At 48.7% G+C, this 17,797-nt stretch overlaps 1 protein-coding gene across 1 annotated transcript in view; it reads left to right on the top strand.

Moving 5' to 3' along the window:
- The window catches only part of DOCK1 (dedicator of cytokinesis 1), a gene marked incomplete at its 5' end in the record, with an annotated part of 461,308 nt that overhangs the window by 401,664 nt on the left and 41,847 nt on the right, over nt 1-17,797 (top strand). Inside the window, one exon of the mRNA XM_049646029.1 lies at nt 3,101-3,220. Within this exon, the coding sequence (XP_049501986.1) occupies nt 3,101-3,220 (120 nt within the window). The remainder of the gene's footprint in view (nt 1-3,100; nt 3,221-17,797) is intronic.

A 17,797-nucleotide genomic window follows, 5' to 3' on the forward strand; every position in this document is an offset into this window, starting at 1 on the left:
AGTGGGTGGGTGGATGGATGGATGGATGAGTGGATGGATAGATGGATGGATGGATGGATAAATGTGTAGGTGGGTGGGTCGGTAGGCAGATGGATGGATAAGTAGATAGGTGAAGGAAATGCTATACAACCTCTAGTTTTATGTATTAATACTTTAGCTAATCATTAGATCATCTTTTCCATTACATCCTTATAAAACATTTTGAAAAATTACAAACTGGATCAACAAGAACGGTTAGGAGAATTCAAATTTAGTTGAGTGACCCAACATAAAGACCACTCATTCAAGGAATCCTGTTTTCAAACTCAGGCCAGCCCCCCCAAACACCAAAAACTAGAAGAAAGAAAACCAGAGAAGATCACAGTAAAACAGGCATTAAGCAATGTCTTTTGGGTGTTGAGAAGCATTAAGGAGGACACTATGTTAAGAGTGAAACTCCAGCAAGAATCTTCCAGCCTTTGGCCCAACCCTGAAATCTCTAGTATCTCTTGGTGTTACAAATACACACCGGCTGCTGTGGAGATGTTGGAGTGTGGAGATGTACCTTTGCCTGAAAACAAAAGGGTCCATTGTAAGGAAAACAGGAGGAGGATCAGTCTGGGTGCCTCATCAACACTCATCAGTAGACCCCCCCTCTGGCTTCACCCCACATAAAGCTCTCCCAAGGAATGCAATGTACAAAGATAGAGATTTCAGTTAGCAGACCTGACACCAGCCATGCCACTGCGAATTCTAATGGCCTTCATTTGTTAGCAACCCAAATTTCAGTAATAAGGCATTTTTGCAGCTATGAAGATATTTATTTTCACCAGGAAAATTAAAATGGGGTTGACAAGCTACTCACTCACCCTCACTCTCTTATAGTACATAAGCGCTCGCTTGTGCGCGTGAACATAAAGTAGATATGTGTGTAAACTATCATTTGTTCACGCATTGAATTTATTGAATGCAGATGGGCTCGGCACAGACCACAGGAGGGTGTGTTTCACAACCCAAATCCATAGGCCCAAGTGCGTTATCTTTTCCTCTGGGGCTCCGAATTTTCCAGTTAAATGGCAAAATGCTCTATAATTTCTCTCCCTATCTTTTGCGTCGTTATATTTCGTAATTTTTTCTAAATATATTTTGATACAGCATTCAGTGTGAACTCGAGCTGGTTAATCAGCTTAATGAAGGCGTTAGTTGTTTCGTTATGAAAATTTTCCTTCAACGTGACAGATACATTCTTGTTCGTTAGCTAAAAATTCTCAAATATAATCTTTGGTTATTTTGCCTAAACCAAGACCAATGCAAGCATTAGCCTTGAGTCCCCGTAATCAAGTTAAATCATATCAGTGTTTAAATGGAAGGTGTAGGGGGACTTTTATTCCCCTCTTCAATATTTTTTAAGTGATTTTAAACTCCAAGGAAGTTATTTGAAATCAACTTTCTTATTTATTTTATTGTTGTTACATTTCAGAACCATCTAAAATTGTACGTTTATCCCCCATGAAGAATAGAAATCTAGCTGTGCAGTGAGAACTCCATAATTTAATGATTTTGTAACAGCCAACTGTGATCAGTAGAGGCGAGTCTAATTTCAAGGTGAAACCTTTGCAGCCTGATTAAATGTTTCTCACCCTTACTTGACATTTCTAGAGCAGGAGAGCCATTCTGGCCCCGTGCTCTGGGCCCTGTTGGAGCCCCCAGGGCTCAGCAGGAGGTGCCTCTTGGGAAGCCTCACCATGCTCCCCAAGCCCCCTGCTCCCCATTTTAGCAAGCCAGTCCTGCTGGGCCTCTGCCCGATCACAGCTATTACTCTCATTAATCTGGCCCTAAATGTGTCACCCTGGCTGGTGTCATTGCTCCAGATGTGGCCTGAACAGCATTGGGTCCAGTGGGGCACACCCACCCCCACGTTGGTCCAGGCGGCCTGGGGGTCCATTGCTTTCTTTGCAGCATCTTTGCTGGCCTATCTACAGGGTCAAACTCTACCTCCTGTGTCCAACTGATAAGCAAGCCCATTCGAATTACTTTCTCCAAGGAGCATCCCCAGACCCCACCCCCACCGACAGTGTGTACTCAGCCCTCTTACCCTTTTAATGCTCATGGAACACATTTTGTGGCGTTATTACAAATCATTGTGCTCTAAGCTGTCCTAGCACTGTCTCCGGGTCAGGGCACCTTCTGACTTGTCTTTGACCCCGTGCCTTGCACATAGTAGCTCCTACCCAATAGTGAATTTTATTGAACCCTTATACTTAACGCCACTGTTTTGCGGAGCCCGAGTTCATGAGCTGACACATCAGATGAGCTTGCCTTCACTTTGGTGCATCTCCCCGGCTTGCTGAGACCTCTGTGCATCTCCTGTTTATACTGTGGGCCCACTGTCACTTCCACATCCACTGATCAAATTGTGCCTGGGTGATGGGCAGCGAGCCCAGAGCCAAAGGTCCAAAGATAGGCCACCAGGTTCCTTTTATTTACGACTGGTATGTGAGATCCCTGTGTCTTCTTTGCTAAAGGAGGGGGCACCTGGGTGGCTCAGTTGGTTAAGCTTCTGACTTCGGCTCAGGTCCTGATCTCGAGGTTTGTGAGTTCAAACTCCGCATTGGGCTCTCTCTGTCAGCACAGAGCCTGCTTCGGATCCTCTGTCCCCCTCTCTCTGCCCCTCCCCTGCTCATTCCCTCTCCCAATCCCCAAAATAACTAAGCTTAGGAAAAATGTTGAGTGTCTCAGGACTGAGTCCAGGACCCCGGGATGCCTCACTTGAGACAGCCCCAGTCACGTGGTTCATAATTCATCCCAGGTATTTCAACACACTCTCAGCAAGCTGACAGTTCTGTGCGTTCCTGAACCTGCCGGTTTCTCTTCTGTGTGACTCTAGGCCTGGCTTTGCCTCCCTCTTGTCTTTCATTCCTCGTGGGGCCTCTGCACAGAGGTTGTGCCCTCATTTCCAGGCCCCGACAGCCTGATGACAGCAGCCCCGAGTGGCCCTGGAACCGTGGCCTCGTGCGTGCAGGGCGTGCGGGACTCACTGTGCCTTCTGACCAAGGGAGGGCACAGGGCGGCACTGGGCGTGCCCTCGCCTGGCACTTCTCATGCTCTGCTTTTGCCCCAGTGGTCAGAGGATGTGTGTGCGGCCCACCTCACCCAGCGGGACGGGTACCAGGCGACAACACAGGGACAGCTGAAAGAACAGCTCTATCAGGAGATCATCCACTACTTCGACAAAGGCAAGGTAAAAAAAAAAGCGCAGTTTTTCTTGTGTTTTTCTCGTTACGTGTATCTTCCTGCAGCACGCGTTTCATGGCAGGTGATGTTCGTGCAACCAGAAGTTTGTTACAGGTTGTGTGTTGGAAGGTTTTATGCATGGCTCACCAGCTGGCCCTTCCGAGTAGAAATCCTACCAAGAAACCCCACGGTCTTCCTTCTATACACGCTCTGAAAGTAAGGAACTAAAAAAGTACAAGAATTTTGCTGGTCCCTGCTTGAGACAACCAGGTCTGGGACACTCGTTTGCAGGAGTTTCTGAGCACTTAGGACTAATGCGTTCCTTTGACACTTGGGATTTTTCTGCTGTCCCTGAAAAACGAATCCTGTGATAAGACCAGTATTGCACCATTTTGGCGGATTCTAGATTCGCTGGCTCCCACAAAATTATTTATTGCGTTGACTTCTATGGGGAGGAAGCCTGCCATCATTTTAATCAGCCCGTAATAGGTCTTATCAGTGTAGTTTGTGTGAGTCACATAAGATGTAACTATTGGAAAAAAAAAAAAAAAAGGAGTTACTTGAGCTTTGGACGTTTTCAAAATCTGCCACCAAGGTGATTTCGGAGCTTCTTGTGTGGCTTCATCAGGATTTGTAACCCATCTCGTTCACCTGCTTTTTTTTCCCCCACTCTGAGAAAGGTGACCAGAGAATCCATGGGGGCACTTGTGAGTTTTGCAGGACTCCTGTGATGAAGTACCACCCACTGAGTGGCTTTAAATGACAGAAATTTATTCTCTCACTGTTCTGGAGCCTAGAAGCTTGAAATCAGCATGTTGGCAGGGCCGTGCTGTCTGCGGGACAGTGACTAATGGGACGGTCTGTTCCGTGCCTCTCTCTTACTTCCCGGGGTGGCTGGCCATTCTTGGCGTCCCGTGGCTGGTAGCCACATCAGTCCAGGGTCCACCTGTATGTGTCTCCTTGTCCGGATCTCCCTCTTCCAAGCCCGCCAGTCATTGGATTTCCCACCTGATCCGCTATGACGTCATCTTAACTGATCACATCCAAAGACCCTATTTCCAAATAAAGTCACATTCAGAGAAACCAGGGATTAGGACTTCAACACTTCTTTTGGGGGGGGGGGGTGAGGGGACTCAATTCCACCCCAAACAGCACTTTATACCAGGGAAGGATGACGGCCACCTCTTTTTGTGGCCGTCAAGATAAATCAAACCCTCTTGAACAGACAATGTGTGTTTTGTTCATTCCCCACTGCCCTTGACACAGGGCAAAAGCCAAACTATTCAGAATAGCATGGAGGTTGCCCGGAGGCCGCTTGGAAATGTTCTATGGATTACACCTGGTCCTGTAGTAGCACAGAATATATTTCTTCATAGCAATGAGACACTTTCACAATTAAGGCCAATTACTACAATGTTATTGGTTTAGCCAGGGGGACGCTATTTCTCAGCAAACTGCTAAAAGAAACAGGGCTGATTCAGCCATTCCTTCCCCCGATGACTTCCTGGCTTATTGTGTTCTAGGCTGTGGGGTGGACAGAGCAGGACCAGGGACCGGAGAGGGCCAGAGGCCACTGGGGCCGAAGGAACGTGTGCCTTTGCTCGTGGCCATTCTGGGCGGTCACGGTGGCAGTATGTCCTCGGCCCCTGAGACTTCTCCTACCACGTCACCCCTCGTTCCCTCCCTCACACCCTGTATTTTGGCCACATCGCCCAAATTCGGGGGACCTCGCGCACCCCGGCCCCTCCTGGCTCTGCCCAGCAGGCTTCTGCCCCTCCTGCCCTTGTCTGGTTTCTTCCTGTCTCAGCTTGAATGCCCCCCCTCTTGTCCGACCCCCCGCGGTGTCGTCTCCTCTACAGGACTGGCTATGGTTGGCAGTGAGCAGCTTGCGTGTGTGTTTCCTCAGCAGGTCTCTCCGTAGGCTGTCGGTGCCAGAGTGTGGTGGCCACACGCACTTCTTCCTACAGCGCGCCTGATTCTCAGAACAGTGCCTGACATGTAGCCCGGTGGGCATCCGTTGGGGACACAGAGAAATCAGTACAAAGAATGAACACTCAGCATTTAAGAGCTATTCCCAATAGTGAGAAAGGCTCACCTGTCGCAGGACAGTGGCCTCCGATAAATAATAAATCAAAGAACAAGGTCTTTTTCATTTCCGGCAGACAGCCTCCTATGGCGGCGGGGGGGGGGAAGATGTGTTCGGTTTGGAACAGCAGTTCTCACCCGGGACCCCCAGGAGATATTTTTACGTTGGCATGACCCAGGGAGTGCATGCCTCTGGCCTCCAGTGGATGGAGGCCAGGGATGCTTCTGGAACGTCCTGCGATGTGCAGACGGTCCCACGGCAGAGAACTATCCAGCCCGAGATGTCAGAAACACCAAGAGTAAGAAATCCTCGTTTTGAAAATGCTCAAGTGACAGAGTTTTACCTGCAATAAGGGAAAGGGACGGAAGGACCGTCCTCACCTGTCCCTGTGTCCTGGAGGAGACACACAGAGGATTTCGGGAGAGTGACCGGTTGGTGAACGTGGAATCGGAACGGGTCTACCTGCTCATCTCAGTTTAGGACGGCCGTCTCCACAGCAGCGGTTAGAGTTGTCCCGGCAAAAAGGATGGAAAAGCCATTTCTGAGTATTTGTAACTTTTCCACACGAGTGTTCAAAGAAAACCAAGTCCCCCTCCCATCCGTCTGTAGCTGACGTGAGCGTGATGAGCACAGGTGAGGGAGAAAGTTCCTGAGATGAAATCTGAAGTGCCTGGGCAATTAGAAACGTCATTTTGACATCAACAAGTACTGCATTTCCTGGGACAAAGGTAACAGGAGGAAGTAATTATTCATCTCCCATGTCAGGCAGGATGGGCTGGAAGATGCTGGAATTTCAGCCTCCTGAAGACCCAGGAACTGTACGGCACCCGGGTTTATTTTTCACTCATGCCGCACGAGCTTGGTCCTCTCCCGGGACGCAGGTGGGCAGAGGCCCACCACAAAGGAACGCAGCCAGGAAGGGACAGTGAGTCACCTGCCCGGCCCTTACACGCACTTTCCAGAAATGACCCCCGTGTTTCTGCCCGTGTCATTGGCTGAAGCAAATCCCAGGGCCGCAGCGGACCTCCGTGGACAGAGGTGTCTGGAAGGGAAGACCGACGTGCGGCACCCACGTCTACGAGGGCTTCTAAGTAGACGAGTGAGTCGGGGTTCGAATGGAGGACTCTGAACACACGTGGAAATTACCTGTGTATGTTCACAAAAAGATAATATTCACAGATCCCTACGTAGTACAGCGCCCCACAACGGGACACGGGAGGACAGAGATATCTCACAGAACTTGGTGTTGGGACCCGATCCCTGTTTCTCCATAGTTGAGTTTCCCCCTTCGGTTAGGGCGGGGGTTGGGAATGGTGTGGGCAGCGTGAGAAAATGGGCTCCTGTTCCCGTGGCTGGGACCCCAGAAATCTGCCCAGGCTGCCAGGGAGGGAGGTAGGAGGTCACAGCAGAAGACGGCAGAGTTGGGCACTTTGTGCCAGATTTAGGATCGCTTTCCTTTAGGAAATAAGACGGAGACCCCGGCCTCCCTGCCAGGTGTGGGTATTTGCAGTATTTGAGAAGAAACATCCTCTGGGCCTTTTCTGAATATACTGGAGTTAAGATTGGGGCTGCGGTCATTGCAACAGTTCGCCAAACTTGATTTTGGGGGGCCTAAATGTACACATTTCCATCTCCATTCCCAGATTCCAGTCGTCTTGGAGGGAAAATATCTCACGGCGGCTCTTGGGTGATGGGTGGCAAGTATCGGGGCCAGTGGCAGCTTGACAAGGGTCTCAGGCAATGCAGGGGGGCTCCTGGGCAGGGGCACGAGGGGAGCCAGCACTCAGGCAGCAGACGGGACCATAACCTGAGTGACCCAGTCCTGGAGTCACGAGGGACGTGTGGTCGCTGGCATTTGAAATGCGGCCAGTCCGAGCTGAGACGTGCTGTCGGCATAAGGCACACGCTGGGTTTGTCAGACTTAGTGTAAAGCCTGTCGTTGTGGGCTGGATTGTTTCTGCCAGAAATTCAGAATTTCAAGTCCTAATGTCTAGTACCTCCAGACGTGACTGTGTTTGGACCTAAGTCCTGTAAAGAGGTGATTAAGGTAAAACGAGGTAACATGAGGACTAGTGCACTTGGGAGAAGAGATTAGGACCCCCACAGTAGGGACCGTATGAGGACGTAGTGAGAAGAGGGCCATCTACGAGCCACGCAGAGAGACCTCAAAACAAACCATCCAGCCAGTGACCAGATTGTAGACTGCCAGCCTCCGAGGGAATAAATGAGTTTAGGGTACCCAGCCCGTGGTACTCGGTTACGGCAGCCAGAGCAACTGATACGAATGTCACCTGTCTCACTTAATTTTTTGTTATTGATTACATGCTGAAATGATAATATTGCAGATATATTAAATATTAGTAAAAGTAATCCCAGTTTTTAAAAAGGTGGCTGCTAGTAATTTAAAATTACATTGCATTATATTTCTACTGGACAGTGCTGATCAGAGCCAAAGACTTTGTCCTCCCTGAGCATGAAGACCATTGTCCAGGGGCGCCTGGGTGACTCAGTCGGTTGAGCGTCTGACTCAGGTCATGATCTCGCGGTTTGTGAGTTCGAGCCCCGCGTCGGGCTCTGTGCTAGCATCTCGGAACCTGGAGCCTGCTTCCGATTCTGTGTCTCGCTCTCTTTCTGCCCCTCCCCTGCTCACGCTCTGTCTCGAAAATAAATAAAACATTAAAAAAACAAACGCATTGTCCACAGGCACATCCATCCATCTGCTGGTGTGAATGGAAGCTTTACTCTCACATCCTTTGGGGCCGTCACAGGCAGCCAGTATTGCTTATGTGCCTGTTGGCATATATTCCTTGCGCTGAGTGCATATTTGAAAAACTAAACTATATCTAAAAGAATTAGAACATGGGGACCAAAGCCAGGAAATAATAGAATTTATGTCGGAATGACAAGGGGAAACATGATAACAAGCCTCAAAATTAGATTTTTTTTTTCTTGTGACCCAGTGTCATTTCTAAAATTTGGAAAAAAAAACTCTCAAGAGGATGTTTAGTTTATAGGGCACCTGGCTGGCTCAGTCAGCTAAGCATCCAACTTTGGCTCAGGTCATGATCTCGTGGTTCATGAGTTCAAGCCCCGCATTGGGCTCCACACTGTCAGCCTGCTTGGGATTCTCTCTCTCCCTCCCTCTTCCTCTCTGCCACTTCCCCACTCACGCTTTCTCTCTCAAAAATAAATACATTTTAAAAAAGAGTATGGTAGGTATTTACATTAGGGAATTTGGAGGGATAGGTGAGGTAGGGGCTCCTTTATGGCACAGGATTCTCTGAAGGAAATACACACAAGGCAAATGTTCGAGAGGATTAGGAAAGAGACAGGAACAAAGAAGGTAGGAATAAATCTAAATCAAGAAAAGCAACATATAGCTTTGTTGGAGCAAGATGCAGTTTTTATTTTATCTTACTTTATTTTACTTTATTTTATCTTACTTTATTATTAAAATTTAGACTCATGCCCCTCAGGTATGTTGTTTTCTTTTGTGCTTTGACCAAAATCCATCATAATCTCATTATCGGCTTCCCAAGCCCTTAAGGATGAATCAGGTTTTCTCACTGTGGTTTGTATATCTAAGTGCCTTCAGGAATGAGAGCCCCTGACAAACTAGCTCTCGTGTCTGCACTGGCTTGGCCGGGATCCTCCCTGAGGCATTGCTGAACAAGTCAGGTCCTTGGGTAGAAGGGCCGCTGCTCGAGCCAGTCCATTGAGTGGTCCCTTCCTCATAAGCTCCACCTTCCGGGGCTTCTGGTCCTGGCTGGATCACTCAGCCTCTTCCGGGGGCCCCCCACACCCATCCCTGCGACTCTGCTCCCTCCCTCAGTCACCACTCCACTTTCTAACAAAGTGGCCGTAGTATCATTGCTTGAATCACTTCAAAGGTGCCCAAACCTCTGGGGCCCCCACCACACCCTCCACAGGCAGATCCAGGCTTTTCGCTGGCAGGAGCCCCCCACCCTTGTAGCACTCTTCTCTCTACCCACAATATCCTGCCTTATTTTTTAGAACATGCTCCTGGATTCCCAACCATTTGGACTTCCCACGGTCTTCCCTGGGTGTGGAAGGGCACCCCCGCCCCTATTGTTCTCTTCACCTTGGAGCCTCCCCACCCCAGCCATCCAGGAAGGTGCCTCCCCACCCTTCCCCTGACACTCTCTGCCCTGGCCTTGGAACTATTTGTTTGTATCCTGTATCTCCCTACTTTGAGTATTTCATGCTTCTCAGGCCTCCCTAAGAAAACTGGGGGTCTTGTTAAAATGCAGATTCTGATTCAGTAGGTCTTGGGTGGGGCCTGAGGCTCTGTGTTTCTAAACAGCTTCCAGTAGTGACAAGGCAGCTGGTCCAGGGACCACGGCAGTCACCAGGCCCTGCTTTGGCTCAAGCTACTTGGGGGCCGGGCCGGGCAGGCTGTGTCTGATGCTCGTGTGCCTCCGAGGGAGACTGGTGCTACAGACTGAACACTCAGGCAAAAATTTGTTTTAGTAAACTTTATTTTTTAGAGTAGTTTCAGATTCACAACAAAAACGAATGCAAAGTGCAGGGAGTCCCCACGCACCCCTGCCCCTACCCTTGCACCGCCTCCCCCTCCCCCACTGTCACCCCTGCCATATTTTGATTCATCTTTTATGGAATGGAGAGCCTTCTGGCCAGCGCTTGAGCAAAAGGCCACCGTCACTGAGACGTTCCACAAAGTACCTTCCGTTGGGCACGTTTGTCTCCTCTGTGGGGTCTTGGTTCCTGACCCAGACTGTGAGCCCCTTACAGGTCTCAAGGGGCAGATCTGTGGCATCATTTCTGCAGTGAGTGGGTTTCAGGGGAGGGGTGTTTTCCACCGGCTCCTTTCCCGAGCCTGGCGCTAACCCTGTTTCAGTACCGCGTTTGCTCCAGAAGCTATAGAATAGACAAAGACAGTCTTCCAACACCTGGACCGGCTTTTCCTTCCTGGACTCTGTGCGTCTTTTAGAAATGACAGTCCTCGGTCAGGACGATTGCCGGGGCTCATCCAGGGAGCGAGCAGGACAACCACACTGGGAGGGCACCTGGTTTGGGCCACAGGCTCGGATTTAACAGCTGACCCGGGTTGCACCCCAAACTCTATGTGCTTTGCTGCTCACACTCCCGCAGCACAGGAGCATTTAAGTCACAAGAATTTGGTTTGATTTTATATTTAATTCCTTTTAAGGGGGAGAAAATGCAGTTTTGGTTTAAAAATATATATTCAGGCAGGGGGACTTCACGCCATAGTTGAATTTGAAGGCTGGGGATCACGAGGTTCTAAAATGGGTGCTAAACAGGACCTCAGTCTGGCAAAAGTATGACTCAGTTAAAGCTCCATCAATACAGGCTGTCACCATGTGGCTGTGTCCCTGTGTCCGTAAGGAAATCTTCATTATGTCCTTAATATGTGGAAACTTTACACGTTCTAGAGCTCATTTGCACTGTTGTAAATGTATCCGGCTTCCTAAGGGACATAGGGACTTACAGAATCCAAGGTAGACCTCGGCAGGCAGTAAAGGAGCGGCCGCCCGTGGAAAGCGTCCCCGAGGCCGCAGGGACAGCGGAGGACAAGGGACTGGGGTCAGAGTGTATTAAAAGTTTCTCTGTCTTTGTGCTCCAAAAGCTGCAGTGCTGAATGGATTTTCTGCTGCTTTATATTGGACACTTCAGCTTTTGAATTCTGTACGGTTATCTTTCTCTATTTCTTCCACACGAAGTCATTCTATTTTTGCTTTTCTATCGTCTTCAAAAGTTTTTGAACGTCTTTCAGCCAGGCTCTTGGACTTTTCATCTTTTTCTTTCTCTCCATAAAACGTCATTTCCATCTGTTTCCCTGTTCATTCTTTTATGGTTCTTCCTTCCCAGGCTAATAACCACTCCTAGCTCCTTTTCCATTCTGTTTTTACCACCCGTTTGAGCGTCCCCCTGAAAGCCTTCTGTCGGGCTTTATCCCTGCAGACGGGCGTTCTTTCCTGAACATGCTCTGTATTGTCTGTCTTATTGTGTTTGCTTGAGGCCTAGTAATTTTCAATAAAGCCCTTAATCCAAGTACTTCACTGAAAATTACCAGGCTTCTCTATGGAGGATGAGTCAGGAATAGAAGCCCTGCTATCAAGAAAATGTAGTCGGAGCGAGCGAGAGAGAGAGTCCACATTAACCAGCGTTCAGCCACCTCCGAAACCAAGAGGCAGCCTGGCAGTCCCGATCAATGGGGATCGTGACTGTGAGCCCATGTGCTGCGTGAAGCTCTGTGACTGTTTCCACCCGGAGCCTGGCTTCCTTTTCCCTTAAAATAACCTCGCCTTGACAAAGTTCGCACTTTGCCTTGCGCCCAAGTCAAAAATGAGGCATCTCGCGTCTTCCCGTGAACTAAAAATAAGGATTTGGGGAGTCAGTTTCTGCATTCGGTGAAGTGGCTGGATTTCTTCTCTGAGGATGTGGGGTGACATGTTTTCATCCTCTTAGTTTCCCTTTTAAAGCACAGGGGTTATTAAGAGGAATTGCGAGGACGGGCACATAACGACGCCCTCCTCCTGGATTACGCTCAGCATTTCCACAGTTTTGAAAATCCTGAAGTTTGCCAGAATCTATTCGGTTAGAAAAGATTTGACCTGCTAACATGTTCAAAGAGATCATGTTAATAATGATTTTCTCCTATATAAAAAAAAAAAAATCATGTTTTATCAAGGCATGAGCAAATTCAATGTTTACAGTCCATAACAACACTACTCCCCACTCTCTGCAGGACCCCTAACAAGTACTCCCACTGCCAGGCCTTACTGGTGCCAGGGGCGCCCCTGAATTAGAGGCCGGCCTCCAGGCATCCCCGTCGAGCCCCGGGGGTCATGTGCAAACAGGTAAATCACAAAACCTTCCTCTGGTCTGACACTTTGGTGGATGCTGGGTCTACCTGTCTAACAGGTATGGGAGTGATTACTTCTAGGGAGAGTGGGCAGGCTTCATGGAGGAGGTGGCTCCTGAAGAATAAGATAAAGTTTGCCTGGCAATGGCTGGGAAGGGCAGGAATTGCAAAGAATGGGAGCAGCACAGGTAAGGGCCAAGGCCACGGCTCCTGAGGCCATCTCGCTTTCCTGAGGAAGTCAAGAAGTATGTCTGCGGGGTGGGGGGTGAGGGATCCTGAGACACACGGATGTAGAGAACTGGAGATCCAGTTTACCCGTGGCCTTGCGCGTCCCCTGAAGATTTGATTTACTCCATGAAGCACAAGGAGCCAGAGAGATTTCACGTGAAGAGGCAACAATGATTCGTTTTCCTCTTTTCAGAGGGTAATTCTGGCTACTTGGTTGGGGGCAGAGGGGACGGAGACCCACTGGGAGGTGGCCTGTGAACTGGAGGCCTGGGGCAAGGTCACCGGCAGCAGGGATGAGGAAGGGGTGGTGGCACTTCCGGAGACGTGAAGTCAGCTGATCCCACGTTGCCTCCATTAAATGGGTCAGGGTCAGAAGAGCAAATGCCAGGCGGAGCCAGGGCACCCAGCACAGCTGAGACGCCTGGGGACAGGGCAAGGATCAGCATCCTCACGTGGCTGGAACATTGGAAGAGATGCCTCTGCTAAGTCCAGGGAGGTTCTATTTCCTGGAAGGCAGTTAAACTGGTTCTGAGTGATGAGGTTCCCGTCATGCATCAGTTCTTTTTCAAAAGAGTTGACTTTCCAGCTAGCAGTTACCCGGGCAGTGTGATGCCCCTTTGACCTCCACACATCCCTGGCCTACCCTTATCCACTGGTCTGTGTCTGCACCCATGGATTCTGCTTCCCTCCTCCGAGGGATGGACTCTCCACATTCCTACCCTGTGCCCTGGACCTCCCTGCCCATCCCAGGACGCCAGGCCAGCCCGTCTGTCCCGCCCGTGTCGTGTCAGCGCCTTGCTCGCTATTGACTAATACACCTCCATCTACAGCCACACCCTATTTCCCCCGTCTTTAAAAGAAGTTCTCTTGTTCTGACTGCCCGTCAGTCTCCTCCTGTCTACAGGATTCCTCGAAGAGCTATCTGTACTCACTTTTGTTCCTCTCCCCCTGTTCTCTCTGCTCCTGTTGTAGATGCCCAATCATTACCTACAGAATCAAGGAGCACAATCCCTTCCCTGCAGCCTGATTTAGGCTTTTCAGAGTCTCACAGAACTACAGATGTCCTGGCCTGAAGAAAAAATGCAAAACCTCTGCGTTTTATATGTTTCCTTCCAGGGCATTAAAAGCTGAGCAAATAGTTTTCTGTTTTGACAGGCAAAGGGTTTCTGTAGGGAGAAACAAGCCATATTAGTGAACGTGACTTAGATGGGCAGTGATTCCTTGAGTACTTGACCGCTCCAGAGGGGAGGGCTTATTGTTGATAAATCCTTTATGAACCTTTTCATAAAGGCCTCCTACGCCCTCCCTAAGTCCCAGTTCCCACTGGCTTCCTGCCCCATCTGACCGGCTTTCTAGATGCCAACTCCGCCTTGTGCCTGCACGTGCAAGGAGAAGACGGCATTGTTCCTGCCAGATCGGGCGGCCCTGTGCCGCAGGCCACAGAGACAGTGCACCTGCTGGGCTGCGAGAGGGGGGTCTGACTCGCTCGCTCTCTCTGAGAAATGTCTTTGCAAAAAGGTGGATCCTTTGATCTAGCTGACGCAGGTTGAAAACACCAGGAGGACCAAGGATGGAGCTTGGCTCAAGAAAGAGCAAGAGGCCTGGAGAGAGGGTGGGTGTCTACAAGGGTCTCTATTCTTTCAGCTGAGCCACAGACCTCGAGTCACCATGGCCCTTCTCATGACACGCATCTTCCCTGGGGACTCCCACCCTTCATCCTAGAGGGACTAGAACGAGACTGTCACTCAGAGGCTCCTGGCCTCGCTTACTGGACAAGACCTAAAGCTAGACCTCACACGTCTCTGTGCAGAGGGATCTCGACCAGTGTTCTGGATTCTTCCCTACCATTGCATATCCTCAACCATTCAAACGTCCATGACCTATGTGGGACACTGGAAATTCAGATGCAGTTGAATATGACTCTTCCCCCAACAATTGCCTGGAAAAACAGCTGAATTTTGGAAGAATAACTGAGACTCAAGCATCCCATAAAACATCTTCACCCGTGAGTCACTTACAGCTACTAAGTGGATTCAACCAGAGTTGTCCACGCTGTGCTGGTGAGTCATCGCCAGCCTGAATTAATAGTAAGGGACAGTCATCCTGGCTGGCGTCTACCCTGTCATCCACCATGGCTCCCGTGCCCAGGGAGGTCAGTCTTGTCGTCCTGTGGGTCAACTGTGCGGTTCTCCATAGGAAATCAATAGCTGATCTGTTCTCCATAGCCACTGTTGTCATGGAGCGAAGGAAGGAGTTTCACCAGAAGGAAAAAAAAAAAAAAAGAAAGAAAAAGTTTGTATCCATGAAACTTGAAGAAGTGGTACTTCCTGGTTACTGGGAGGTTCAGAATGGTAGAGAAAAGGTTATCATCTCAAGAGAGTGTAGCTAAGACCATCTGAAGAAAAGGGACAGGAAAGAGTGTTCTCCGAGCGGCAAGTAACTAGCGATTTCAAGGATGCAATAAAGTGGACTAAGGATTTCAAATCAGAAAACAAAGGTGTGTGTGGATCTGATGCTTTCTCATTCAGGGCTGTGGGAAACTTCATAGCCTAGTGCAGGAGCTAAGGCAGAAGTTCAAACCCACGAGTTAAAGCCAATCTTTCACAGAGGTAATCTAAATCTCGATCGCATTGAATCTATCTTCTCTCTGGTACTGAAATATCTTCCAAGGTGTTCTCATCAGAAATATGAATTGCCCACACTCCTTAGAGCCCTATCCAATTAAAAGTAGATCTAAATCTCCCTAATGCAGAATCCTTTAAGACACTGGGGAAAGAGGAGGGAATGTGTATTTATAGAAAATCTGATAGAAAACACAACTATGTCACTTCAAGGGTGAGTCGGATAAGGTATTTATTCAAGACTTACATTTCTTTTAAAAACAATTACTTTCGATATGTATCTAAAGCATCTCCTCTGTCATTTAGGATAAAAACAGATTAAGCTTTTACTCAGTAATGAATTAGGCGCCCTAACATTCTAGGCAGCTAATAGAGTGTGTGTTTGCAGAAAACTAAAGAAAAATCCTGTGACCAAGAATCACAAGTTAAAGTTTTCTTTGAAATGGAAATACTCTAAGGGAGGAATTGGTTACTGGAGCTTAAAAAAGACATTGAAAGTGCGAGAGAGGTTTTCCCTTCCTAGAAATGTGAGCTTGGGCCCCGGCAGAGGACCCGAGGAGGATCTGGAACAGGAGATTAAAATAATCCCAGAATGCAAGGCATCTCTGAAAGCGCCAGCGGGATGGAGACAGTGGCAGCTCTGGGAAGGGAACAGTGTGTGTGGACCCAGGAAGGGCATCTTGGCCACTTTCTCTCTTTCCTGGGTGCTGGTCCCATCTCAGAAATCTTTTTCTACTCTGGGCTTATTTTTATTTTTGTCTTTCAAATTGTTAAAGTATAACCCTCATTCCAGAATAGCTTTTTTTTCTCATAAAAAAATAGCAAATGGTTTATTTAAGTAGTAGCTATAAAGAGTATTTTAAGTCTGTTGGGCTGTTCAGTAATAAGTAAGGCCCTCGATGGGGTCATTCTACTCAGAAGAAGCAAAGACCAACCGGCAGATGGGTGTTCAGGGATGGGGGTGTGCCCAGTATGGGAGCCGGTCACTTGTGTTCTCAGTGGGAACCTGGAATTCATGACTAGTTTTTATCTATCTATAAAGTTTATTTATTTATTTATTTATTTATTTATTTATTTGTGTTGAGAGAGAGAGAGTGCGCACACTCAGTGGGGGAGGGGCAGAGAGACCGAGGGAGAGAGAATCCCAAGCAGGTTCTGTGCTGTTAGCACAAAGCCTGCCATGGGATTTCGACTCCTGAACTGTAAGATCGTGACCTAAGGTGAAATCGAGAGCCAGATGCTTCACCTACTGGGGTCCCCAGGTGCCCCAAAGTATCCTTTTAAACCCATCCAAGCAGGAGGGAGTGAGAGAAGCCGGAAGGGCTAGGACATGGTCATTGTTACGGGCTGAATGTTTGTGTTTCCTCCCTGCCCCCACCGAATTCTTACTTTGGACCACCGCGTGATTGTCTTTGGAGATGAGGCCTTTGGGAGGTAGTTGTGTTTCTATCGGGTCATACGTAGGGGTGGCCCCCATGATGGGAATCACTGCTCTTCTGAGAAGAGGAAGAGAGCCCTCTCTCAAAGCTCTGTGAGCACATAGTGAGAAAGTTGGTGTTCTACAAGTCAGGAGGAAGGCCCTCACCAAGAACAGAATCTGCCTGCACCTTGATCCTGAACTTCCAAGCTTCTAGAACAGTGAGAAATAAATGTTGTTTAAGCCACCCCATCAATGGCATTTTATTATAGCAACCCAAACTAATACATTCATGAAAAGGAAGAGTTTTAGAAAAAGATCAGGTTGGGCCAAGTATACCTCTCTGTGCCCTTGGGCAAGTTACTGACCTGTCTGACCCCCAACTTTCTTATCTGCAAAATGGGTATGATGAAGTACCCACCCAATGAGGCAAGGGACTTGCTGGACAGACAGCAAGCTCAGAATCCCTTGTCCTGACTTTAGCGGCCACCATCTTGTGGGAATGGTAGCCATCAAGAAGTGGGCGTTTCCTGGCTGGGGAAACATTATGTGGAATGGTGTGGTGCTTTCCCGATTCTAAATCAATAATCTTCAGTTCTTCTAGTAAACATTCTTCAGTAGGCCTTCAGCTGTGGTCCAGAGGTTTTAATAATGCTCAGTTCCTGCCCTCAAGGGGCCTGTGGTCTCTAAGGAGGAATGACAGAGAAGCACTCCTGTTTCAGTACATTACCACCAGGTTGGAAGTCAGAGGATCCTGGGTCATCGTGGGAGCACACGGAGAGTTGGCGTCCAGAAAGGCTTCCTGGAGGAGGTGGTTCCTCCATATGTAACATATTCTTCTCAAGTCCACCACTTTATTTTTCCCAAGAAAAAGAAGGGAAATTCAGGTCTTAGTATATGTATCCATTAATTATTCCACATACGCCAAAGTCTATCAGCCTTCTAATAAGTCAGTTACTTGATTGGAAACCTACTTTCAAACTACTACCACAGAAAGTTCCCCCTTGCAAAATGATGGCAGGCTTTAAAGCCTCACAGTATTTGCACACGTAAAGCAGCTTGTTGCAAGCTTTAATTTAGCATTGAAAGACATCCTGTTCTTACTGACAGTCCACTGTTGTGTTTATTCAATGGGATGATTTGGGAAAATCGCAAAACCAGGCTCCCTGTAGCCTCTCGTAGCCCCGTGGTTCCTACCCTCGGCTAACCGGCCGCTCCGAGGCATCAGAGACCTTCCCTGGCAGTGGGAAGTAGATGGAGCAGGCCAGAACCGGCCAGCAGACTGCTTTGACCCTGGGCAGAGGCGTGACTGATGAGCCAGTAGTGGACAAGTTTAGTCAACTGACATCTGGTCATGAGCCTCT

This window comes from Panthera uncia, chromosome D2 (assembly GCF_023721935.1).
Source record: "Panthera uncia isolate 11264 chromosome D2, Puncia_PCG_1.0, whole genome shotgun sequence".
NCBI lineage: Eukaryota > Metazoa > Chordata > Mammalia > Carnivora > Felidae > Panthera > Panthera uncia.